The sequence below is a fragment of the Pseudorasbora parva genome, chromosome 22 (assembly GCF_024679245.1).
Source record: "Pseudorasbora parva isolate DD20220531a chromosome 22, ASM2467924v1, whole genome shotgun sequence".
Classification (NCBI taxonomy): Eukaryota; Metazoa; Chordata; class Actinopteri; order Cypriniformes; family Gobionidae; genus Pseudorasbora; species Pseudorasbora parva.
In genome coordinates, this window is record NC_090193.1 from 5,460,232 (window position 1) to 5,487,286 (window position 27,055).

Here is a 27,055-nt window from a genome sequence, read left to right on the forward strand (position 1 = left end):
CAAAACTTCGCTTATTGTGCCAAAACTCTACACACAAGTAAACATGACACAACACTGGGAAATATACCATTCACATCTGTGTCAAACTGAAAGTCTGCTATCAAAACCTAACATTCCTTTGTCAAAATGTAACTCTGATGGCAAAATGATACACACTTGCATCAATTAAATACACTTTCAGATCAGGGGGAACACACTAGTCTACTTTATATAAAACACAATAGTCTTTATTTTTCACTGTTTTTATATTCAGTTCATCAGTTAGCATTCTGTGAAGAAATGCAACAATTAGCCTACAGTTTCTGTTCTTTTTTTCCAACATAGGTTTTCACAACAACCAAAAAACTGAAATGTTACAAATGACATAATACTGTACATCACAGTACTATACTTCACTATACAGTACAATCTCAATGGTGCACTGCTATGTACTGTACTGTATGTTACACAAAACTACAGTCGATGGAGATTTGTGGGATTTACATTCAGGACACGAAGCTCCCGTTCCACCACATCCCAAAGATGCTCTATTGGGTTGAGATCTGGTGACTGTGGGGGCCATTTTATTTCAGTGAACTCATTGTCATGTTCAAGAAACCCATTTGAAATTATTCGAGCTTTGTGACATGGTGCATTATCCTGCTGGAAGAAGCTATCAGAGGATGGGTACATGGTGGTCATAAAGGAATGGACATGGTCAGAAACAATGCTCAGGTAGGCCGTGGCCTTTAAACAATGCCCAATTGGCAATAAGGGGCCTAAAGTGTGCCAAGAAAACCCCCACACCATTACACCACCACCACCAGTCTGCAAGGCATGATGGATCCATGTTCTCATTCGGTTTACACCACGCTCAAAATTGCTTAAATCACCTTTCTTTCCAATTCTGACATTCAGTTTGGAGTTCAGGAGATTGTCTTGACCAGGAGTGTGTGTGTGTGTGTGTGTGTGTGTGTGTGTGTGTGTGTGTGTGTGTGTGTGTGTGTTCTCTCATTGTTCTCATTTTCAAAAGCTCTAAAAAACATGTCCGCTAAATGCACCTGGCACTGGCAGGTGTGTCCTAATTTTGGACCCTGGAAACAAGCCAGCACAGTTGTATGAAACACAGCAGAGGCCACCTGCGATGAATTCTACTCACCCAAGAGGTTTCTCTAGTCGGCTGGCCGGTGACCCCACAATTTCACCCAGTGTGCAGAACATCTGGCCAAGAAAGTCCTAGATGGAGCGGGTAGGATCAAGTAGAAGAGGAGGTAAGAGTTTATCAAATTCAACAAATCACAACGTTCTGCCCTCTTGTTATAGTTGTGAATTGAAAGGCAAAGACGTACGTATAGTTCAAGGGGCTTCTGGGAAGGAGCAGGGCCATGTTTACAACAGAGCACAGCATGTAACAGAAAGCACAAGACACAAATACAATACCAGACACACAAACAACATCACACACACTTTCGGGGGTGATCAAACCAGGGTAGAGAGAGAGATAGTGATGATTAGTTGCATCTACATGATCAGTCTGCATGCATTAAATGAGGTGTGAGGAAAATACCAGGAACGGGGTGAATGCAAATAAAAAATATACAAATATATGATATATATGTGGAAATCCTTTTCACTTCTTGCTTCTGTGTATAAACATGCAAATGATGTCAAACACTGCATTTCTTAATTGTCTTTCTATGCAAATGCACACCAAATGATCATATTTGACCGTTGCGCCACTTCTCGCAGCTTTTTCAACATGTTGCTCTCGAGACCCTTCCTTCTTTTCCATTCATCAGCTCTGCAGTTTGATACCATTTTGTGTGTCTCAAATTTTTAAGAGCAAAAAGGCTTCCTGTTTTATCATCCCTTATGCCTTTCACTCAGATGTAAAAATATGTTGTCAAATTGAACAGATAGAGAAACTAAAGCGCTTCTCATGCGGGTGAATGAAGACAACAGTGCAACGATTAAAGATCATTTCCGGTATTTTACCGGTATTTTGGTGCTGATGTGCGAATGGTCTCTTACCGGTAAAACGCCAGAGCACCGTCGCTTGTGTGCACAGCATCTTTGCGTATTTACCGGTAAAGTCATTCTGGCAATTTTATGGTAATTTACCAGGATTGCTGTGTGAAAAGGACTATTTTTGACTTTTCCATTCAAAAAGATGAGTATTGCTAGATATATTCGTTTTTGTTTTTTTTTAATTAATGTTGTTTAAACATTACAATACAGGTGCATGACTCATGAAGAAATAGCCCATTTATTAATAATTGCTGCATCAGCAACTAATGAACAGTCTATATGATTAATAGATTTAGTAATCATTAAATTGTTACCAGTTAAAGGTGCCCTAAACTTAAAAATTGAATTAACCAAGTTCAGTACATGGACATCACATGCTGTGAGTCTCAAACACCATTGCCTCCTCCTTCATATGCAAATCTCGTGCATGAAAAACACCACAGAAAAATAAGTGCTTCTCAATATGACACCACCAGTGACGCAATCGCTGGGGATCATTTATATGCACGCCCCCAACATTTGCATCTGTCCAAACATGTTCATTGTCAGGAGGAACTGACGTAGCGAATCATCGGGACTGCAGCATCACTCGAGAATAGCAAAAACGGCTCTCATGACACATATGTCATGTTTAGGCTGTGCAGGGGACGTGAGGACTTTTCATACCCTTCCCACAGATAAAACATTTCAACAGTCATGGTTGATGTTTATTATAACCGGATACCGCAACAATTGAATTCAAAATTTCAAGCAAAAATTTGCTTGAAACCATTTCAAGCAAGCTTCGCTCAGGTCTTAAACTGAAAAAAGTTGCAATTTCAACTGATTTAGCCACTTGACTAGCTGTTTAAACAATTTTTGATTAAATTGAAAGTTTCTTAGAGAGACCACATTGTCTAGATAACGCAAGATGCTAGTACACTAACAATAGGAAACTTCAAGTACCATACAAAACTAAATAGTGTGTCTAATGACAAAGGGTAATATTATTTTGTATCACAAAATACAACCGTAGACATGTTGCTTACAGATCGTTCACTCGATCCTTCTAGCAAACATCACCTTTTCCACCATATAAGTTAAAACAATAGACATTTGACAAGGCTATTCATTTGGTAAAAATATATATATATATATATTTTGGAGAACTGAAGTAGGCTTATAATGTTTTTGCATGCTTTCAGAGTTCATCACAGTCACTGCATAGCCTACGTTGTTGTTATATAAACATGCAATATCGTTGACGAAAAAAGAAGAGTCTAAAATGTAGTTTAAAATTTTTTTGGTTTTGTCGGAGGGAAAGAAGAGCGTTTGAGTGTTCGTGCTTGCGATTAGTTACGGATGCAGTAATCATTAATAAATGGTTTAGTTCTTCATGAGTCATACATTAACTCATGATTATCTGTGCATTAGTTTAGCATGAATTAATGCATATTAGTGCACCCATATTGTAAAGTGTTACCGAAATGTTATATTAAATGTTTTAATTCATGTCGGTCACATTACAGCAATACTTACGTGTTTAGAAAGATCAGGACTTTTAGAGTCGACATCATATCTGAATTAAGTAGGAAATAACACACACAAAAAAAGAAGAAAAAAAAAACATTGTTAACAAAGACTTCAAACACATTGAGTAGCTAATTAAAAGATATGACATAAAAGACTGACTTTAAAAGGAAACAACTACTTTAATGCTAAGTGAAATGCTCAAATACACACACACACAAATGTCTTTCAACTACTATAAGCATGCAAAACAATGGTCAAACATGACTGTTCACAGACAATTAATTAATGCATGTCAAGTTTCATAAACTGCATAAAGTAAAAAGTAGCACTTTAATTTTTAGAATTAAAAGCAACGCTGTTGATCAATGTTTATGTGTGATTTAAATCTGTTTATCATATAAAGTGACTAATGTGGGTTCATTCGTGTTCCAAAGATTTTGGGGTTTGGAATGAGGGGGAGGAGGGGTGAGGTGGGGGGGGGGTCTTAATTTTTGGGTGAACTAACCATTTAAGATGTTGAAATCCTTAGAATCCAAAATAATTTTCTTAAAAAATATTTTCTTAAAGTTAGCATAACCTCCAACTTGCATAGTGCATTAAAAACACTACATTAAATGCTAAACTCCTTCAAGCCCTCATTATGATTATGATGGTAATCTGCCGGCACTGCAAAAAGATGAACATTCTTCCAAGTTTCTTCTAATTTATGTTAAGAATTTTTTTTTTTACTTCTTTCTTTAAAAGATTACTTTGTGAATCTGGGAATTACACTTAAGATTAAAAAAGTCTTTAGAGGAATTTATTTCAAAGTTTCTTCTTTTGAATGCACTACAAATACACTGCTCAAAAAATATAGGGAACACTTAAATCACACATTGGATCTGAATAATTAAATATTCCATTTGAAAATCTGTATTTATGCTGGAAATGCTGGACTCTTTCACTTCTGTCACATGTGCTCAGTGTGAACCTGCTCTCATCCATGAAGAGAACGGGGTGCCAATGGAAGACTTGCCAATTCTGGCAAATTTTCTCTGGCAAATGCTAATCGAGCTGCACGGTGCTGAGCTGTGAGCACAGGTCACACTAGAGGACGTCAGGCCCTCATACCACCCTAATGAAGTCTGTTTCTGACCGTTTGGTCAGAAACATACATACCAGTGACCTGTTGGACGCTCTGGAAGTGTTCCTCCTGTATCTCCTTGCACAAAGGAGCAGATACCAGACCTGCAGCTGGGTTGTTGCCCTTCTACATCCCTGTCCAGCTCTCCTCTTGAAACGTCCTGTCTCACACTATCTCCTCCATGCTCTTGAAACTGTGCTGGGAGATGAACCAAACCATCTTGCGATGACACGTATGGATGTGCCATCCTGGAGGAGCTGGACTGCTTGTGCAACTTGATTAAGTTTCAGATACTGCCTCATACTACAGACAGTGACAAGGACCCTAACAACACACAAAACTAAAGACAAATCAGTCAGAAAGAATAAGGAGAGAACATTTTCTATGTCCACCATCTGCTAAATCTTTCCTTTTTGGGGGGTTGTCTTGCTTTTGCCTCTTCAGTGCACATGTTGTCACTTTCATTTGCACCAATGCAAGCAAAACTGATTTACAATCACTTATGCTTCCTGATTGGACAGATTGATATCCCTGAAGTTTAATTGACATGGTGTTATACTCTGATGATTAAGTGTTCCCTTAATTTTTTTGAGCAGTGTACATAGCATGTCTTTCTACACTGTATTTTTTTTAAAAGGTTATCATTTAAACAGGGATTAGTAGGTTTTACACACAAAAAAAAAATGCAGAAAGGGTAATTCTGAAATCCACTGCTGCTTCAATACACCTGTAACTATCATAATTAAATATATACCTGTAAATATCCTATTTAAATAAATACCTGTAAATATCCTCATTAAATTCATAATCAAAGCCTTAATTAATATTTATCGTTGTATATTTTTATAATGATTCTTTCCAGTTACGATTTTGCGTAAGAGAACCACTGATTGTTTCTTGTTTTCTAAAGTGTGTATTTGGTCTCTGAGGAGTGACTGAGGGTCTGGCCTAGAGATGTGTGATGTGTCACTAAAAACTTGATATCAACAAGGTGTCGTGTGTTTGGATTTTGGAGGTATCCCTCACCTCTAACATGCCGGGAGTGCAGTAACAGTGTTTGCTCACTTAGCCCGACTTCCAGGTGGAAAAAAATCCAAAAATTTGTCTTTCATTTAATTTATTATATTTTATATTTCTTTTTACTGAAACACTAAGAAGTCAAGATAAATATTGCCTGTACTATTGTCTGCACTGAGAGAAAGCAAATTTCATCAGTATGTTTTAGGGAACCTTCTAGTTAGACCTGGAGCTTAATCAGCTCCAACGTTGGAGAGACTGTGTATCTGTGTATGTGTGCAATATTCTGTTACAGATCAATGTTTTGAGAATGGTGTACAATGGGCACGCTAAGAGATGGGTGGGCTTGTTGTTCTGGGCAAGCTGGCGCCTGCTCCAGATCTGGAAAGTCACTACGGGCCTAACTCCAGGGTGAAAGCATCAACAAGTGACACATCTATGGAGACGTGCATAAGATTAACTGACATGTGTGGAAATTTACCATGACTGTTCATTTTCTCTGAGCCAATCAGAATCATCCACCTTGCAGTAATGACGTGGATAGACCTTGAAAACAGTATAACTGTTGGGACAATTGTATGTACGATAGGGCGAGGCGACGAGATGGTTAGAGAGGGAGCGCGGCCTACAAACTCCTTGTGAGACTTGAAGCTGGCTTCTGCTGATGAAACCGCAAACTATTCTTCAGTATATTTTTCTTTTAATTAAATACACTCCTGACACTTGGTCTTCATGTTTTACACTACTGGTCTTTGGTCATAAACTGTTAACCCCTAACAATACAATTTCAGTCTTTCTATGTCAAAAACTGAACATTTAATAAAAAATGTTTTGCCATTTCTCTGTAATTATTTATGACATTCAAAATAATTGAAAGTTTCAGGGAATATGAATATTAAAACTTAATAAATTAAAATATCTAGCTTCTGCCAGACCGTCTTTTGTATTCAACTTCTGCAGAAAGTGCAAATCCTCTCGCTGTGCTTACGTCAACGTCATTCCAGTTTTGCTTTTTCCCCCAAGTTGAATATGGAAGCCGGGCCACTGGAAGCTTTTTTTAACCCCCCAGAGCTGCGTGGAATATGTTTATAATGGATGGATGCACTTTTTTGGGCTTCAAATTTTGGGTTCTCATTGACTGCCATTATAAAGCTTGCATTAGCCAGAACATTTTTTAATACAACTGTAAGAAGAATGTCATATACACTTAGGATGGCTTGAGTAAATCATGGGTAATTTTCATTTCTGGGTGAACTAACCCTTTAAGAGACTATTCAATTCAAGTGAGTAACAAATGAACTGCTACCAAAACATTTGCAAACCACAAAACAATCATGCATGCATGCTTATTTACTAACATGGTTAAGATTAAATTAGTAAGAATGGATGGTAGTCAGATGGTTAGATTGATTTTGGGATCTGACACACTGCATTGGGACATTCCTGTTGGTTAAATCGATGATCAGTGACAGAAGAAGGAAGATGGAGGAGGCTTTTCTGAGGGAACACTGGTGTGGATGTGAGATTCCTCAGGAGAGGGGTCTAAAGAAATAACTCACAAATCAAAGCGCAGACTCTGCTTCTCCTCAAAGAAGTAGTCCAGGATGTACTTCCTGACAAAGTCCGGATTTAGCGTGTTGTCAATCACCTCCGTTCTTCCAAACTAGAAAGTGGATTAAGGACAGCGAAGAAAGAGATAAGGTCAGAGAGAGAAGAAAGAGAATGAGAAAATGAAATTGGATGACCAAAAAATTGAGAATTGGAAAAGTTTGGTACAAAACACTGCAGATATGAGATTTAAGCTGAAACGGCAACTCCTCTCTAATGAAATTGGTGTAATACCCCTGATTTTGTTCTCTTTCTCCCTTGTTACTGTCTTTTTCCTTTTCTCTCCTACTATCCTCCAGAGACTCGTCTAAAGCCGGAGGGTTGGTTTGCTGAGGTGTGCGATCTTGTGTGAGAACTGGAAAGGTTTAGTGAAACTTTAAGTCCTCAGTGGCAGCACTAATTATAGTGGTGTGGCTATTCAACAACTCTGAAGATCGTTGACAATTATATCTGCATAATTAGAGGAGGGTTCAGCCAAACAGCGAGCTATATCCTCCTGAAACCCAGCCTAGGGCACCTCACTCAGTCATTAACCCCTTTTCCCTTTAAAAAAAAGACTAAATAATTGGACAGGTTCCCATCCTCTTTCAAAGGCTAAATGTGCTACATGGAATGGAGTCCACCTTTTGACACCGAACTGAACAAAGCGAATGTGTGTTTAGTGGCCTGCATTTCACCTAGAGGCTTAGTGACTTTTTATGCAATGTATGTCGGCCATAAATTATTCAGTGTCTGGAAAGGTTTGCATAAATTAATGAATAGTCTGTTTCCATGAGCTGATAAAAACAGTTTTGTTGCGTTGTGTTTGCATTACTCTGTGGATCATAAAGTGTTTTTCACAGTGAAAAACTTAAAGCAGCTTCACAGAATATTGAATCTTATAGAATTACAAAAGTAATCGCCTCAAATTAAGTTAACAATGCAACAGTCCTTGTTAATTCAAAGTTTATTGAGCCAAAATTCTCCTTCTGCCTTCGAATATTGTATTTGACACTGAGAGGCCTTTGAGTCAAAAAGATGAAGACATTATCATTCTTAAGTTAAAGTGATATTAGAGCAAATATAAATAGTCATGCAACTCTTTGGGTCCTATCATACACCCAGCGCAATCCGACGCAATATGACACTGGGCATTACACAAGTGTTTTTTGCTAGTTTCACCCCGACGCAGCTATCATTTTCACGTCCAGTTTCACGTTGTTTAAATAGCAAATATACTCACGACCATTTGTGTGTGTGTTGCTATTTTGAGAAACTGAAAACGACTGTGCTATTGACCAACAAAAACCTGCTCTAAAGTCAATAGTGCGGTATATTTTGGGTTATTTAAAGGGTGTGTTAGTATTATACGCCTATAGGAGGTGCACAATACGCATACACTCTGCTTATTACACACACAGAGACACACAGCAGCTCACAAACATTTTTTAATATTACAAATAAAAGAATTCCTCTCTGGAGAAGCATTCATTCTTTCCGCTTGCAGATTCTGCCTAGTGAATCCACCATGGCGCGAGCACAACTGGCTTTTAAAAGGAATGGGAGATGAGACTCTGATTGGCTTATTGCATGTTACGCCCAAAACACACCCATGACTTATTAAGAGAATATAACACTCATTAAGAGAACAACCTTTTTGGACCATGCATCTGGTGTTCGACCATTTTTTTCAGTTGTTAAACTAGCAAAAGTGAATTCGGACACGCCGTAAGTGCATCTGTGTCATGAGCTTCAGGCCATGTGCTCAGATCATTAATATAGGGCCCTTTGAGTCTGTTAAAGGGTCAATAAAAATAAAATAAATTATGTTAATGGTAGACTTTTTTTAATCTAGTTTAAAACAACATACATTTATAGTCATTTTTTCATAATTTTTTTAATCTAGCCTCATTGCTTATTTTAAGTAATACAAGATTATGCCAAAATAGGTACACTAATTACATTTACATTTAATCATTTAGTAGACGCTTTTATCCAAAGCGACTTACAAAAAAGGGGAGAGCAATAGAAGCAATGAAACAAACAAGGCCAACAACCTGTAAGAGCTGTAAGAAGTCTCAATCGAGCACAGCTTAATTAAGTGCTATTCTTTATTGGTCAGGTGCAATTGGAAAAGATGTGTCTTAAGATGTTTTTTTAAAAATGGCTACAGACTCGGCAGCACGAATTGAGATCGGCAGGTCATTCCACCAGGTGGGAACGGTCCAGGAAAATGTCTGTGAGAGCGATTTCATGCCTCTTTGGGATGGAACCACGAGGCGTCGCTCACTCGCAGAACACAAGCTTCTGGAGGGTGTGTAAGTCTGAACAAGTGAGTTTAGGTATATTGGTGCAGAGCCAGTGGTTGCTTTGTAGGCGAGAGCCAGTGCCTTGAATTTGACTGAAGACAGATATGCGCTCTCTTCGGCTCGTTAAAGACCACTCTCGCCATAACTGTTTTTTAAAAACACATTTTAGCAATTCTAGGACAGTTACACAATTACATTTATTCATATATATATATATGAATATATATATTCATATATATATATATGAATAAATGTAATGCCATGGGCATGCGAGATTTGCATGCGTAACTCTGCCTACCCACGTGGGTATATAAGGAAGTAGCTGGCATGATCGCATTATGTTTTACCTGCTGAGAAGCCAAGTTGAACTCCGTTCCAGCGGTACAGCGGATGTGGCAACGGGACGTTACGTCTCCGTTCCCTCCTCAGGGAACGAGGGTTACATACGTAACCGAGACGTTCCCTTTCGTTCAGTCACTCCGACGTAACGTCAGTGACTGACGAATGGGGGTCCCAATGAAATAACGCCACTCGGCTGTCTTCCAGTGCCCTGCGCAAGCGTGAGAGCCCTGATGCAAGTTAGGACAGTCAAAGGCCTCTACTTAACGCAGGAATAGCAAGGTACACTGGGAAGCATTATCCAGGAGGAGATATGCGCCAAGACGCCTACCCGTAGGGAGGACTTAAGAATACAGTACATAGTCGGATACAGGCTCCACTCGGAGGTTATAAAACCTGGCGAATGTGTTTGGTGTCGCCCAGCCTGCAGCTCTGCAGATATCTGTCAGCGGAGCGCCATGTGCTAAAGCCCAAGAGGAGGCCACACTCCAAGTGGAATGGGCCCTGACCCCATGGGGACATGGACGTCCCTGCTGCTGGTAAGCCAAAACAATGGTGTCCACTATCCAGTGAGACAGCCTTTGCTTTGAGAGAGCCTTCCCTTTCAGCTTCCCACCATAACAGACAAAGAGCTGGTCTGAGGTCCTGAAACACTGCGTCCTGTCTACGTAAGCGCGAAGGGCGCGTACTGGACAGAGCAATGCCAAGGCTGGGTCTGCCTCCTCCAAAGACAGCGCTTGCAGGTTCACCACCTGGTCTCTGAAGGGAGTGGTGGGAACCTTGGGCACATATCCAGGGCGGGGTCTCAGGATCACGTGAGATTCAGCCGGCCCGAATTCCAGGCACGCTTCGTCAACCCAAAATGCCTGCAGGTCCCCTACCCTCTTGATGGAGGCCAATGCGGTCAGGAGCGCTGTCTTCATAGACAAGAATTTAAAATCTGCTGACCGCAATGGCTCAAATGGGGCCCTCTGCAGAGCACTTAGAACTACTGAGAGGTCCCAAGAGGGTACGAGAGGAGCACGAGGAGGATGTAGTCTCCTCGCACCCCTCAGGAACCTGATGACCAGGTTGTGCTTACTTACCGTTTTACCGTCCATGAGGTCATGATAGGCGGCGATAGCGGCCACATAAACCTTCAGGGTGGATGGAGACAGCCTTCTATCCAACCCTTCCTGGAGGAAAGAGAGCACAGACCCGATCAGGCATTTCCAGGGGTCTTCTTGGCGAGAAGAGCACCAATTGACGAAGAGGTTCCACTTCAACGCATAGGCCTGTCTTGTGGACTCGGCCCGAGCGGAAGTGATGGTAGCCACCACCGTAGGTGGTAGGGTACTCAAACCTGCCGCGTCCTGTCCAGGAGCCACACGTGGAGGTTCCAAAGATCGGGACGCGGGTGCCACAGGGTGCCCCGTCTCTGAGAGAGTAGATCCTGTCTCAGAGGAATCGGCCAGGGAGGGGCTGTCGCAAGGAGAACTAGTTCTAGGAACCAGGTCCGGCCGTGCCAGTGCGGGGCGACCAAGATGACCTGCTCCTTGTCCTCCCTGACCTTGCACAGAACACGTGCAAGAAGGCTCACTGGGGGAAACGCATACTTGCGTAGGCCCTGCGGCCAGCTGTGCGCCAGTGCATCCGTGCCGAGCGTGCCCTCGGTCAGGGAATAGTACAGGCTGCAATGGGACGAGTCGTGGGAGGCAAACAGATCTACCTGTGCGTCCCCGAACTGATCCCAGATCAGCTGGACTGACTGGGGATGGAGACTCCACTCCCCAGGGATTGGCTGAACCCGTGAGAGCTCGTCGGCTGCACGGTTCAGGATCCCCGGGATATGGACAGCACGAAGGGACCTCAGGCGCTTCTGACTCCATATAACGAGATGGCGGGCGAGTTGAGACATGCGGCGGGAGCGTAGACCGCCCTGGTGGTTGATGTACGCTACTGCGGCCGTGTTGTCCGATCTGACTAGTACGTGTTGACCCTTCAGCAACGCTAGGAAGCGGTGCAGGGCGAACCGTACTGCCAGTAACTCGAGGCAATTGATATGCAGGCGGCTCTGGCTCTCTGACCAAGAGCCGGCGGCTGCATGACCATTGCACATGGCACCCCAGCCCGTGATGGACGCATCTGTTGACACAACAACATGCAGGGAAACTCGTTCTAAGGGCACACCTGCCCGTAGAAAGCTGAGGTTCGACCACTGGGTGAGTGTCTGTCTGCAGGCCCGAGTCACTGGGACCCAGAGCGTGCCAGACTGCCATGCCCATCTCGGGACTCGATCGCGAAGCCAGTGCTGAAGCGGTCTCATATAAAGCAATCCGAGCGGCGTCACCGCGGCTGCAGATGCCATATGCCCCAGGAGCCTCTGAAACAGTTTCAGTGGAACCGCACTCTTGCTCTCTATCTGACAGAGGCAAGTCAGCAGTGACTGCGCGCGCACGCCGGTAAGCTGCGCACACATGGCGACCGAGTCGATCTCCATACCGAGAAAAGAGATCCTCTGCACTGGGCAGAGTTTGCTCTTCTCCCAGTTGACCCGAAGGCCCAGACGAGCTAAGTGGTGGAGAACCAGATCTCTGTGTTCGCACTACCGGTCCCGAGAGTGGCCCAGTATGAGCCAGTCGTCGAGATAGTTCAGGATCCAAACCCCTTGTTGCCTGAGTGGGGCAAGGGCTGCCTCGACAATCTTCGTGAAGACGCGAGGGGACAGAGCTAGCCCAAATGGTAGTACGGCATACTGATATGCCCGCCCTTCGAACACAAACCGTAGGTCTGTGTCGCGGAAGGATAGACACATGGAAGTACGCGTCCTTCAGGTCGATCGCTGCAAACCAATCGCATTCGAAAAGGCGTTTCGCAGTCAACATCCTGAACGGAAGCCTGTACAGGGATCGGTTCAGGACGCGAAGGTCCAGGATCGGTCGTAACCCACCGGATTTCTTCGGTACAATGAAGTAAGGGCTGTAAAAGCCGGACTTCATCTCGGCTGGAGGGACGAGCTCGACCGCGCCCTTCGCCAGTAGGGTCGCGATCTCCGCACGCATGACAGGGGCATTGGACCCCACCATGGTGTACCGGACACCCCGGAAGCGGGGAGGAGCTCGCGCGAACTGAATCGCATAGCCAAGCCGGATGGTCCGTGCGACCCAGCGGGACAGTCCCGGCAGCTGTAGCCACGCTCCCAGGGAGTGTACCAACGGGGTCATGCGGAGCACCGGCGTACCCTCGGTGGGGCAGCGAGGCAGCGTTACCGGCCCGGACTCGGGTGGCGTAGCGGCCCGGTGTCGGGGCGGCGGTAACAGCTGCGCCCTGACAGAGGAGACCAGGGAAGGACTCGCGTTCCACTGGGGTCTGCTCTGAGAGGGGGCTGGCGACAGAGAGGGACGAGAGCGGCGTGGCCCGGGGGCGGCGCACACTGCCGTCACCGGTCTCTGGGTGCTCAGAGATGGGTATGTCAGTTCTTTCTTTAACCATAATAGGGTGCTGCCACCACGGGGGGCGTCAGCGAAACGAATGATTCTCCCCCGGCCCTCCACCGGGGGAAGGAGCGGCCCTGCTGCCGTCTCCTGGAAAGAACTGCCCATCTCTGAGCTGTCCGCGTCAGGAGCGCGGGCTGCGGGGCTGGCGCGGACTGGGGCGGCTTCTTGCGGCGCGCTCCACGGCGCGGCCCGGGTGAAGGCTGCTGCTGTGGCCGCGCGGGAGCGGGGGGGACCGCAGGAGGCCGCCCTCGGCGGCGAGGCAGCTGAGGCGACTGTGCAGGCGGCGCTTTGGGTGCAGCAGCGGGCCGCCGGGGCAGTATATGCTTTATAGCCTCATTCTGCTTCTGGGCGGCCGAGAACTGTTGGGCGAAGCTCTCGACCGCACCGCCTAATAGCCCAGCCTGGGATATGGGGGCGTCGAGGAAACGAGTCCGCTCGGCGTCCCGCATATCGGCCAGGTTGAGCCATAGGTGTCTCTCCTGGACCACACATGTGGACATCACCCGGCCCAGGGAGCGTGCAGTAACCTTCGTCGCCCGGAGGGCGAGGTCGGTCGCGGCACGCAGCTCATCTCTGAGCCCTGGGTCGGCCCCACCCTCGTGCATGTCACACAGCAACTTGGCCTGGTAGGCCTGAAGAGTTGCCATGGCATGCAAAGAAGCGGCGGCCTGCCCCGCAGCTCTGTAGGTCTTCGACTTAACTGCAGCTTTCGATACAGTTGATCATAACATCCTCCTTCACCATTTACATTCCACCATCGGTCTCTCTGACTCGGTCCACAACTGGTTTTCTTCTAATCTCTCTGGGAGAACTGAATATGTTGCATTTAGATAAGCTGCATCCCTGTCACACAACGTCACCTCCGGTGTCCCTCAATGCTCAGTGCTCGACCCCACCCTGTTCATCCTCTACATGCTCCTCCTTGGCCGTCTCATCAGCCGATTTTTTTTCACTGCTTTGCTGATGACACTCAACTTTACTTTAGAACAAGTTCATCTCCCTCTGCTGACCTCACACCATCCACTTTGATCACTTGCCTGGATTAGATAGGCGTAGATGAAGCAAAACTTTCTGCAGCTAAACAGCTCTAAGACTGAAGCTATCCTAGTTGGCACTCCACTTCAGGTCTGGAAATCCTTTATCACCAGCATTGCTTTCTCTGATCAGGTCATTTCACTCTTCACTTCAGTCACCAACCTGGGGGTCAGAATGGAATCGCAGCTTACTTTTGAAGCTTACATCAAACATCTGTGTAAGACCTCCTTCTTCCACCTCAGAAACATTGCCAAACTTTATCCCATACTAACACTGGCAGATGCGGAGAAGCTTGTCCACACCTTTATCTCCTCCAGGATGGACTACTGTAATGCACTCCTTATCGGCATCCCTAGCAAAAATCTCCTGAGGCTGCAGTATATTCAGAACAGCGGTGTTAGGGTCCTCATGAGGGTGCGCAAATACGACCACATCACCCGCATTCTCAAATCACTCCACTGGCTTCCTGTGTCGTTCAGGATCGAGTACAAGATCTCTCTCCTTACCCAGCAGTGCATCCATGGTGACGCTCCCTCCTATCTCAAGGAATTCCTCACCACATAAACTTCCACACGTAACCTCCACTCGGTTTCATCATATCTTCTTAAAACTCCCTCAACCAATCTCCGTACTATGGGAGATCGGGCCTTCTGCTCTGCAGCCCCCAGTCTATGGACTGCCCTCCCTGAACACCTGCGGACCCCACAGACTGTAGATGCTTTTAAACATGGTCTTAAAACCCACCTTTTTAGCAGAGCTTTTGATTGATTTGTTACTTCTTAATTTTTCAGTTTGATTTATTTTATTTTTATTTACTTATTTATTGTTGTTGATTGTTTTAATTCTGTTGCACTTTGAGATTTTGTTTAATATAAAGTGCATTACAAAAAATGTATGTATATATATATATAATATTCAGAAATTGAAATCATGATTATTATATAGAGGTTTAGTCTGTATGAATCACATATATTTAAAAATATATATATATTTGGACATAAAATATAATTCAAATAATATGTTTTGTACAGATTTTTTTTTCTCTTGCAAGACCATGTAAAAGTTATGAGTTCAAATTACTTATGCAACAATTAAGTAACAACTTTAATTGCAGTATCCACAAAGGGCTTTCAACCATCTAATGAATAAAATCTAATTAGAAAACAAGTAGTGCGCTGTTGTGCTGGCAGAAATGAACCCTTCAGATTGCTCTGCTCATTTCAAATCAGCAGGCTTAAAGCTATATAAAGAGAGCCTTAATTATAAGTAATTATTGACAAATGTGTACAATTGGTATAATCACTCCTTGGCTAAAACAGATAGATGGCAGTTCTCTCTGTAGACTGGATATGAATGTTCTACTGTATGTTTTATTTTACATTCATTATGCACAAAAATAACTAAAAGGTCTATAGCTTTGCAATTACTTTGTCAGGAATGACAGCAACGAAGTCTTGTAATTAAAATATTTGGTAATAGAATGAACTAGACTGTTTCTGCCTTAACTGTGCGCATGATTTTTAAAGATTGTGAACTTTATTTCAGCTCGTTAAAACCGAAACAAAGCGATTTCAAACTTGATGAAAACTCTACATTGTGCCCCTTTGGTTACTGTAACTAGCTCGGATAAGCTTTACAGAACGTCCCATTGGAATAAGTTTAGTTATTAGCGCTCAAGTCCTCCTCGTGTCACTATTGGCCCGGCAAACATCATTCCATATTTTTAGATAAATAAATAAAAGTAAATGATTTATGGTCAAAGTAACACTTTATAATAAGTGTCTTTAACAACTGTTTTTACATAGTACAAAAAAAATTGTTAGGAACAGTGTACTTTATTTATGGTTAGGGCAGGTTTAGTGGTATGGGTAGGTTTTAGGGTGGGTTAAGGTGTAATTAAAGGGTTAAACGTGTAATTATAGATATAATATTTTATATATGTACAATGTAAAAACATTTATGTGGGCACAATTACGAAATAGACAAAGCATATCTGATAAAACTGGAACTTCATTTAGCATACAGTATAAACATTTAGTATAAACACAAGAATGCACCATGTTGTTCTGCAATATTTCTGGTGCAAATGAAGCACTTCAATAATCAAACAAACCTCAAAATCTTAGAAATATTTAGGTTCATACTTCCATCACTACAGAAAGGTTATGTGAGTCCCCTGGCCCGCGGCTTTATCAGATAAACAACACAGGCCGAGACTCTCCCATGTGACATGCCAGTGACAATACACACACACACACACACACACACACACACACACACACACACACACACACACACACACACACACACACACACACACACACACACACCACTACCTGCCAATGAAAGGTAGTGACCCGCATTGGTCACTGCTGTCATTTCTACAGACTGCACACATAAGCCAGAGTGAGCTTTAGACAGTGTGTCAGCACCGAGGGCTCTTTTGGTGGTCACAGTGATCACATTATAATAATAAGAAATGTATAGTAGGCTGGTAAATTACACTTGTGCTGTGGTTAATAAAATGCTCAGTTTTCTTATTTAATGCGCACTATAGGGGCTTTCACACTGGAGGAACATTTTCATAGTTCCTAGAAGTATTGGTGAAAGTACACGCAGTGTGTTCGCACCGCAGGAACTAGGAATGATTTTAGTTACATTGACCCCTTTTGGAGGAATTTAATGTTCTCCTACTTCAGCACAGGGTCTATCCCAGCACAATAGGAACTACCTGTGACGTTCATCGATGTAACATCAGAATTACGTCAGGAAACTCTGGCATTTAAAGGGGGGGGTGAAATGCTGTTTCATGCATACTGAGCTTTTTACACTGTTAAAGACTTGGATTCCCATCCTAAACATGGACAAAGTTTCAAACACTAATGTTGGACGTTTGATGGAGTATTTCTGTGTCAAAAATACTCCTTCCGGTTTCTCACAAGTTTCAGAGAGTTTTTTCGAGTATGGGTCGGCTTGACGTCGACAGAGCGGCCTTATGGGCCGTACGGGCTCTTCTCCGGGAAGGGTGCGCGCGCGTGTGACCAGAGGCTAGAGAGGAAATGCACGCCCATAAACACTGCTCTAAGGTGCAGATCCACTTGTCCGTGAACACTTCTGTCACGCCACGCTCAAATGTATTCCTATGGGTGACGTCAAACGACTCTAATGCGCCCGCACAGCATTCCGGGAAGGCAGCGCTGCATTTGAACCGATTTGAACGCAGAAATGACGGGAAGCTTCACAACATCGCTTCAGTCGCGTCGCAAAAGTAGATCTCCACGGTCACTGCTGTCAGGACTTCACCAAATCAACAAGAAGTGTGTTTTTGACGGAGCTGTCCCAGCGATAAAGGTTCGGTCCTGCTTTGGAAGCAGCCGGTGAGTAAAACTGCTTCAAATGTCTAGCTTATGTTGTTGGCTATCGTCGCGTAAGTAAACATCAGTAAACAACACGATCGTGTATAGTTCATTTATCAATAGAGCATGCGATGTATGGTGTGTGTTTAAATACATTTGTTTAGTTTGTTTATTGTAAAACCACCCAAACATAAACCTAGCGTTCTCACAAAGCGTGCTTCGTCATTCAAATGCGCTAACGGTTACTCCATTGTTTTTTTAAACGCTATCTGACGTGCAAAACCGTTTTGCTTGCTACTGCTAATGTTTAGTCGCATACAATAGTCCATAAACCGAATCATGTCCTCATAAACTGCGAGTAAACACACACAAATGTTGACAGGCCACAAAATACAGTCCATACCACAGAGACGGACGTCCTGATGTTGCTGTTTCTCCTGTTCAATTTATTTCAGCCTCCGGATCTGATTCTGGATCATATCTGTATTAGTTGAATCTTCTGATTGATAGCCATGGTTTATTAGAGTAACGTTTTCTTTTCCACGCATGACGATGTCAGCTTTCAGAAGCTCTCGTGCTGTAGCTGCGCGTGCTCGTCATTCTTTAGCTCCGCCCACACGATACGCCTCCAGCTGCTCGTTTTTTTCCGGAAAGACTCGGTACAGTATTTATGTTAGTGATCGGTTCGTGTCTTAAGACATCAATGTGTCGTCAGGAGCAGCAGAGTTTTTGTGCACATTGTCTGAGCATGTTTTTTTTGTTTGTTTGTTTTGCTCTAATAGATTTGTTCCCCATTCACCCCATTATATGAGTGGCACACAGCAACGGTTGGAGTTAAAAATCTTCATTTGTGTTCTACTGAAGAAACAAACACACCTACATGTTGGATGCACTGGGGGTAAGCAGATAAACATCAAAATTTCATTTTGGGGTGAACTAACCCTTTAAGAGCACTCCAATCAGGATTTTTTGGGCCAAACACAGATCACCGATCACAAGAAGCAGAGATTATGGGTTTATTTGAAAACTTCTTGTTATCATGTACCATTATTCATTTGGATGATCTGATCAGGATCGTATAGCGCTTTTCCATTGTCGTGCAGAGACCTTTTGAGGGGCATTTACTGAAACTGAAAAGGGCACCCCGAGGGCAACTGTCTTTTCACCTACCCCTAACACTATTTTGACACTTTTTATTTCCACTTTTTTAAAATTTTCTTCATTTTTATAGAATATAATTGCCTTTCCAATCTTCTACACTTCCAAGGGAAGTAGAGCGAGTTCAGCAAAAGCGGATTTGAACCTTGGGTTGATTTGCATCAAACCTTCAAACCATGTACTTTACCCCTACGCTATTATCACTGCAAATAACATTTTGTCTTTCGTAAATTTGGCTGGCCCAACCACACCTTTAGTAAAAAAGGCAGCCCATTTGCACTTAATGTAAACGACAACATTACTATGTGAAGACGAGCCGAGAGTATAAAATACAAGATTTAAAAAATAGCTAGCTAGTGAATATGTGCATATTAACGGCATAAACATTAATTAAACATGTGATCATAATATCATTAAATGTTAATACATTAAATCTATCAGCAATTGTAAATCAAAGAACTAATTTCTTGCATTTATTAAAAAGTCTGAATAAAATAAAGGGTTATTATTTATATTAAATGATCACAAAGAGCTATCAAATGTTGTTTTACACTGATTTTACACTGGAAAAACCCTACAATATCTAGCATAGCTATTATCATTGACACTCACACTACTGTCCTCACAGAACAGTAAATTCTCCTCCAGAACTTGACATCCCGAGGTGACGGTTCTGTCAGAAAGCGAGCTCTTGCGCAGGGATTGCACGGACACTGGGCAGGATGTCATGAAAGCGCTGAAGCCTATATAATAAAAAGGCCCCAATGCCTCTTCTCAGTACAGGAAACCAGTCAAGATCCTCACAGAAATGAGCCGAGGAGACCATGCCTGTCAGTTCTGTATAGTGTATCAGTGTAATATAGTGTGAGATACAGTGACAGTGAACCGAAGCCGCACTAATCATCTCCGGTTGTTCAAATGTTTGTATTATTCAAAAGTACTAGGGCTTAGGAATTGACAAAATTTCACGATTCCATTCCATTTCATTATTTTGGATATATATCGGTATAGTGAATGGCAAATTTTCTCAAGAAAAAACCCCTCAACTAATGCTGTAAACTATACATGGGAGTCAGATGGTATTACTATAATATTTAAGGTTAAAACGAACTCATTTGTATATAAACACTTAAATGACACTCAAGGACGTTATAACACTAACTTTACAATTACATATTTATATTTATATTCCAAATTGTTTTTTTTAAATATAAACATTTAAATAGTGGCTGTCAACTTTATTCAAACATATATTATATATTGATTAACATTAAAAATTATATTGAATAGCCTATGTAATATGGTGCATATATTAGCAAAACGCTCCTCTCTAGATTTCACATTTCTAGCTATTACTAATGAGTATATTGTCACTGAATATACTCTTTTCCTGAGGTAAATGTGACGTTACGTGATATTGTTTTATTGACGTCTTTCCGCGGTTGTGTAACTTTTAACATACCTTCAGATGTTCATTAACGTTGTAACTGGTATTAAAGAGAAGATGCTCAGATCCCGTGCACTTCTACTTCTCTTCAACTGAGGCGCTATCGCCACAATAAACAGCGCCAAAACGGTATTTATTGTTTGACTTTCGTAGTAAAATGGAAATATTTTTAAATCTTTGGGCCCTATCATACACCCAGAGCAATGACGCCAGGTGCGACGCAAGTGTTTTTTCCTAGATTTAGCCTGACACAGTCATTTTCATGTTTTCATGTCCAGTGCCATATTATTTAAATACATAAGCAAGAAATTAAAGCATCTAAGCAAAGACCAAAAAACACAAATTCATTCAGATCACCTGACTTCGTTAATGACAGTCTCCCCTGTTCTTCACACTGAATATGAACAGACTGCTTATAAAAATAGGCAGCTGAGAAATGAAGCGTGCCAGGATTTATTGCTGTGGTGAGCTGTCATCGCCTACATGAACCTCTACAAATATTCTGCAGGAGTATGTGGCTGCCCCAGCTCTCAGCTTTATATGTAACATCAGGGGACAAGGCAAAATCACCTGCCACTAGATGAGAAATTTCTTTTTTTTTAATACAAAGACCTCTGTGTTGTATTTAACATTTTGAGAAGTGAGCTTGTTTTTTCATGTCAGATATGATATTCAGAAAGTTTTTGCAGTTACATTGAGGTTCTGGTTACAGTACTGAAGAAACAAACACACCTACATGTTGGATGCACTGGGGGTCAGCAGATAAACATCTGATTTTCATTTTCAATAATGTAACGTCATGCAGAATTATTAATTCCAGTGTCCATATGATACACGAGTCACGACATGGACTATGTTCCTCGGCTGGATAAAGCAAACCTGCGTCTGGCCAGTAATGTTTTGTTGGATGCGGACTGTAATCAAGGTAAAGACGATTGCAGTGACGTACATTAGTCGTACAGTAAGCACGCGTGAGTCTATTATTGATGCGCAAACAAGCCATGTATTAGGGCTGCTGAATTATGGCAAAATGGCAAATGGTCAATACTGTATTAAAATTATGATTATTTAACATGATTATTGGTGGATGATATAATCAAAGTCTTAATTCATGATACAAGTACTTTAAAATGGCATTGAAATTTCACATTTATAGTAAAAATGAATTCTAGGTTAATTATTGTAAGTAAAAAGTCCTCAACAGTTTAACAAGTAAACATAAAATACAAACAAAGAAACGAATTAGGCTATTTAACAGTTTAGGCATGTAAGTATAGTAAGTCCATAGTATACTTCGATACTGTGCGTTTCACTCCATCTTGGAGCGTGCACATAGACGGCCTCTTTTGCAGCTAAATGCGCTTTTTATAACACTGTTTAATATCAATCACGTCCCGCAGTTTAGCAACAGTAGACTTCATTTTACATCACTCTCTTTTTCGGCTGACTTGGATGTTAGGTTTTGCTTAGGGAGGAACGAAAGCACACCGCTGTGAAGTAAATTAAAGAGCGCTGGATGGAATGCGCCAGCGGCAAAATAATCGTTGTACCTCGTTTTCATAATCATTGGAAGACAAAATTGAAAGCAAACTACGATTAATTGCACAGCCCTAGCGTGTAAGTGCACTCTCGATATAATGATCGCACATTGCATTTATGCACAGATGCTGAAAAAAAAACTGTTTTGTGAGAATCACCCTTCAATCTCATGGTTTACTTTGCTGGATATTGCAAATGATGACAAAATGAACATATTAAACAAGATAAATTGTGTATGCGCGATTATATTTGGTGGCGTTAACTACTATGTATTAGCATTTTAATTAATGTCCCTAACTTTAATCTTAAACTTACCCCACCTCAATATCAGCAAAAGTGTTTCACAATACAATATGAACACACTAAGCACACTGTTCTTTTTTGTTTTACGCAAGTACATAGTAGTTAAGGCCACCTAATATAAAGTGCAGTTTGTGATTTAAAAAAAACTCTTTAGTTAGTAATTAGCTCACTTTGTTAAGAGCTTTTTATAAGGCAATCTTACATGGGACGATAGCCGACCCTTTGAAGGTTACTGACAACATTTCCTTCAGTTGACCCACCTAAAGGTCCTTGAATTATTCCAACCCATGCAGGTTCGCTTGAAATTCGTGCCCGTTTGTGAAACTTTCAAAGTGTATTGTACAGTGAGTGAGGTAAAAGTGTGTTTAGTTTTATCCTACACAGATGAATATTAATGTGGCAAGGTTTTACTACGTTGGTAGATGTACATTTTATGTCAGTTGGAAATTAAATATCTGGTGTGTGTTGATGAAAGTTTGAAAATAATGCACTACTTACACTAAAACCTAAACATACCACTAGTTAACAAAAGCAAGCATGAGATAAAAACACATTTGCTGGAGCTACCATGACATTTTATCTGCTTTTACAAGTATTGAGCTTTCGTGAGTCATTTTTAAAGAGACTCATACCCAAGCGCTGTACCAGGTGAACTATTGAGCCAGTTTGCTACATCAGAAAAGTCTTATACTGTTCATATAGAGTTGGCTATCTAATGTGAATTACTATTTAGCTAATCTGGGGTAAGATAACAGTGGCAGCACTTAATTATTTCAATCTTTTATCATACCTGTATAACCAAATAAGCCTGACCAGCTCTACCACTAGCCTAGTGAGATAGACCAAAGCTTAATCAGCACCCCAACAGGATAGTCTTCTTCTGATTCATTACCTCAAATTGGGAAGTACGGAAACTGACTCATCGTTATAACAACACTGTTGGAGAAACAACGCTTGCACTGTCCAGGTCGAGACAGAACAGAGAGCTGGAGTACAGGCGCTGAACTGGGTGTTGCTTGTTATTGATAAGACACTGGAGGTGTTTTGATGGTGTACAAAAGAGGAAGAATAGACACACGCTTGACCGCATGCTGCTGCAGGGAGAACCGACACGCCTGATTGGACAACAACACCAGAGATGAAACCATACCAATGCAAGCAGGAAACAGTCAAGGTGTGTGTGTGTCTTGGTAAACCCTATGTTATGAGCCAGGAGAAGATGTCCCCAACAAAGATGGCAATAACTAAAATCCTTGTCCTTATGGGGAATTTTTTTTGGTCCCCATGAGGAAAACAGCTTAGAAACAATACCAAGCAATGTTTTTTTGAAAATGTAAAAATGCAGAAAGATTGGTAGATGTTTTTTTTTTTTTGTGATGGGTAGGTTAAGAGTTACGGGATACAGTTTGTACAGCATAAAAATGTGGTGTATGTGTGTGTGGGCATGTGGTGTATGTGTGTGTGTTTTACAAGGAGAGGGTGAAATATGAGGACCTTGGCCATGTCCCCACTTTTAAAAATGCTTATAAATCATACAGGAACAGGGTTTTTTTGGTTGGTTTTTTTTTGAGAAAGTAAAAATGCAGTAAAAATGTTTCCTGTGATGGGCTGTGTGTCTCTCTCTCTCTGTGTGTGTGTGTGTGTGTGTGTGTATGTGTGTGTGTGTGTGTGTGTGTGTGTGTGTGTGTGTGTGTGTGTGTGTGTGTGTGTGTGTGTGTGTGTGTGTGTGTGTGTGTTCACCTCTCTCCACTGCTTGGTCTCCACCCCCTGGGTGTACAACACGCACACTGAAAAAGGGATACAAATATAAAAAATGAGTGCCAATTTTTGTTTTCATTCAAAGATTACAGAAATTAAACAATAATATTATGAACTTCTCATTTGGACATTCCAGGGGCCTATTTCACAAAACTAGGATAAGGAATTAAGCTGTGATATCTTGGTGATCCTGGCTCAATTTATCCACTAATATACAGTAATCTTTGGTTATCGTTATCGTTCTTGGTGTGAGTGTGCCTTCAGGGTACATTTACATGACAGCGGTGTACTAAATTTTGCAAACAGATGACAAGTTCACCAAGATATCCCAGCTTAATTCCTTATCCTAGTTTTGTGCAATAGGCCCCAGATATGAACATATATGATCATTTTGTGAGACGAACAGATTAAAAATTGTCATTATTTACTTAATCTTGTCAATCTAGAAATGCACCCATTCAAATATGATGCCTTCAAATGCAGCACATCAGGGCTGACATCAGAGACATTATTAACAGAAAACAGGGAAGGAACTTGACGATTACACTTCGGTAATGGTATTAGGAAAACAGAAATTCAATTCTGTTGCCTGAATGTGGAAACATATTTAATTCATTACAGTCTGGTCAGATGGTTATGATTGTTGTGATTGGCCTACTCTGCTTTGATTGGTCAGATGGGTCAGTCTGTTGTGATTGGTCTACTCTGCTCTGATTGGTCAGACGGCCCAGTCGGTTGTGATTGGTCGACCTCTTACAGTGCGTATCGGAAACCAAATGTCCATTACCATATCTGAATTTCAGCTCCACATCTTCCTCAGCACTTGATACACAGTGATACGAATAGCAATGAGGCCTTGTTTTTTCCCCTATCAATTCCCGCGTGAGTCTCATCCTTTGGAAGTCCAGCAAAGTGGATTTGCAGCACAGAAACAGCATCTTCTCGACATGAACAACATGAACCAGACTCTTCCAGTCTCAGCTACATCTACAGTGTTTGTCAGGGCAGACGTCTGGGCAGACAGTGAAGGCCACAGGCTGCCATTATGCAAATTTGTTCAGCAGGAAGTGTTTCGGCAGTTCAGAATCGATTCTATAAGGAGATGATGACTTTTTGTCATTTACTTACATTTTGAGTGAAGGACCTTTTACATTCCCAAACATATATATTACGCACTGCATGAAAGGTAATATTCGAAAAAGTATAATAGGACACTTTAAAATGTTGTGAAGGTGAGCTGAATTTTAATTTTTGGATGAACTATTCCTTTATCATCACACCCTGTCTACCACTCCAGCAGAAGAGAACTTGCTGCCATTGTACATTTGAGATCATGTTTCATTCTGGTTTGTCAAAGACACGCAGAGCTTTGCGGATGAGAAGAACTCATCAGAATCACGCTGACGTTTGATGAGAGGCGAAAGACAGGAGATCACGGAGAAAACGAGTCGGGGTCCATAATTAATGCAGAAAGAGTATAAAATGAAAAGAATGTTGGATGTACTCACGTGGATCAGATTTGGAGAACGTGTCTCTGTCTAAAAGATTCCTGCAGAGAAAGAAAAAAACAAGATCAGTATAATTCTGACAGCTTGATTAAACACTATCAGTGAGACACTGACATCTGAAGTTTACTGAAGAGGCTTTTTGACAATTTGATTAAATTGTATTATTAGAATTCCTCAAAAGCAGATATCAGGATAAAGATGACATGCAAAGTCTGGACTGTAGGCTCCCTCGAAGATACTAATGGCATTTTCACATTTAAACCTCAGTATAACATTACACTTGTTATTTTAAATACTGAAGCAGGGTTTAACTTTTAACATGTGAGGGAAACAGTTAAAAATGTTACAATGTAATGGCAAATGCTTCACTATACTCACCTAAAGGATTATTAGGAACACCTGTTTAATTTCTCATTAATGCAATTATCTAATCAACCAATCACATGGCAGTTGCTTCAATGCATTTATGGGTGTCTTCCTCAATTACTGGGATTTTCACGTACAACCATTTCCAGGGTTTACAAAGAATGGTGTAAAAAAAGGGAAAAACATCCAGTATGCGGCTGTCCTGTGGGCGAGAACGCCTTGTTGATGCCAGAAGTCAGAGGAGAATGGGCCGACTGATTCAAGCTGATAGAAGAGCAACTTTGACTGAAATAACCACTCGATACAACCGAGGTATGCAGCAAAGCATTTGTGAAGCCACAACACGCACAACCTTGAGGCGGATGGGCAACAACAGCAGAAGACCCCGCCGGGTACCACTCATCTCCACTACAAATAGGAAAAAGAGGCTACAATTTGCACAAGCTCACCAAAACTGGACAGTTGAAGACTGGAAAAATGTTGCCTGGTCTGATGAGTCTCGATTTCTGTTGAGACATTCAGATGGTAGAGTCAGAATTTGGCGCAAAAAGAATTTGAACATGGAGCCATCATGCCTTGTTACCACTGTGCAGGCTGGTGGTGGTGTAATGGTGTGGGGGATGTTTTCTTGGCACACTTTAGGCCCCTTTAGAGCTAATTGGGCATTGTTTAAACGCCACAGCCTACCTGAGCGTTGTTTCTGACCATGTCCATCCCTTTATGACCACCATGTACCCATCCTCTGATGGCTACTTCCAGCAGGATAATGCACCATATCACAAAGCTCGAATCATTTCAAATTGGTTTCTTGAACATGACAATGAGTTCACTGAACTAAAATGGCCCCCACAGTCACCAGATCTCAACCCAATAGAGCATCTTTGGGATGTGGTGGAACGGAAGCTTCGTGTCCTGGATGTCCATCCCACAAATCTCCATCAACTACAAGATGCTCTCCTATCAATATGGGCCAACATTTCTAAAGAATGCTTTCAGCACCTCTTGTTGAATCAATGCCACGTAGAATTAAGGCAGTTCTGAAGGCGAAAGGGGGTCAAACACAGTATGGTGTTCCTAATAATCCTTAAGGTGAGTGTATTTTCCTTTTTTGTTTTTAAAAGATGTTTAAACTATTATTAAAACAATTTTTTTAACAATTTCCAATGAAAACTAAAAATATAAAAAAGAATCCAAAACTGGTATCCAATTAGTCTA

General features: G+C 41.9%; 1 protein-coding gene across 2 annotated transcripts in view; it reads right to left on the bottom strand.

Moving 5' to 3' along the window:
* Nucleotides 1-27,055, bottom strand: part of cpne5b (copine Vb) — a 244,805-nt gene that overhangs the window by 168,972 nt on the left and 48,778 nt on the right. The window contains exons 2-7 of one of the 2 annotated variants that reach the window (XM_067432337.1): nt 25,475-25,515; nt 23,949-23,995; nt 7,219-7,322; nt 3,526-3,565; nt 1,329-1,346; nt 1,139-1,215 (exon numbers count right to left, since the gene is read on the bottom strand). In XM_067432337.1, coding sequence (XP_067288438.1) covers nt 1,139-1,215; nt 1,329-1,346; nt 3,526-3,565; nt 7,219-7,322; nt 23,949-23,995; nt 25,475-25,515 — 327 coding nt within the window. The remainder of the gene's footprint in view (nt 1-1,138; nt 1,216-1,328; nt 1,347-3,525; nt 3,566-7,218; nt 7,323-23,948; nt 23,996-25,474; nt 25,516-27,055) is intronic. The other variant, XM_067432338.1, reaches the window with a different exon arrangement.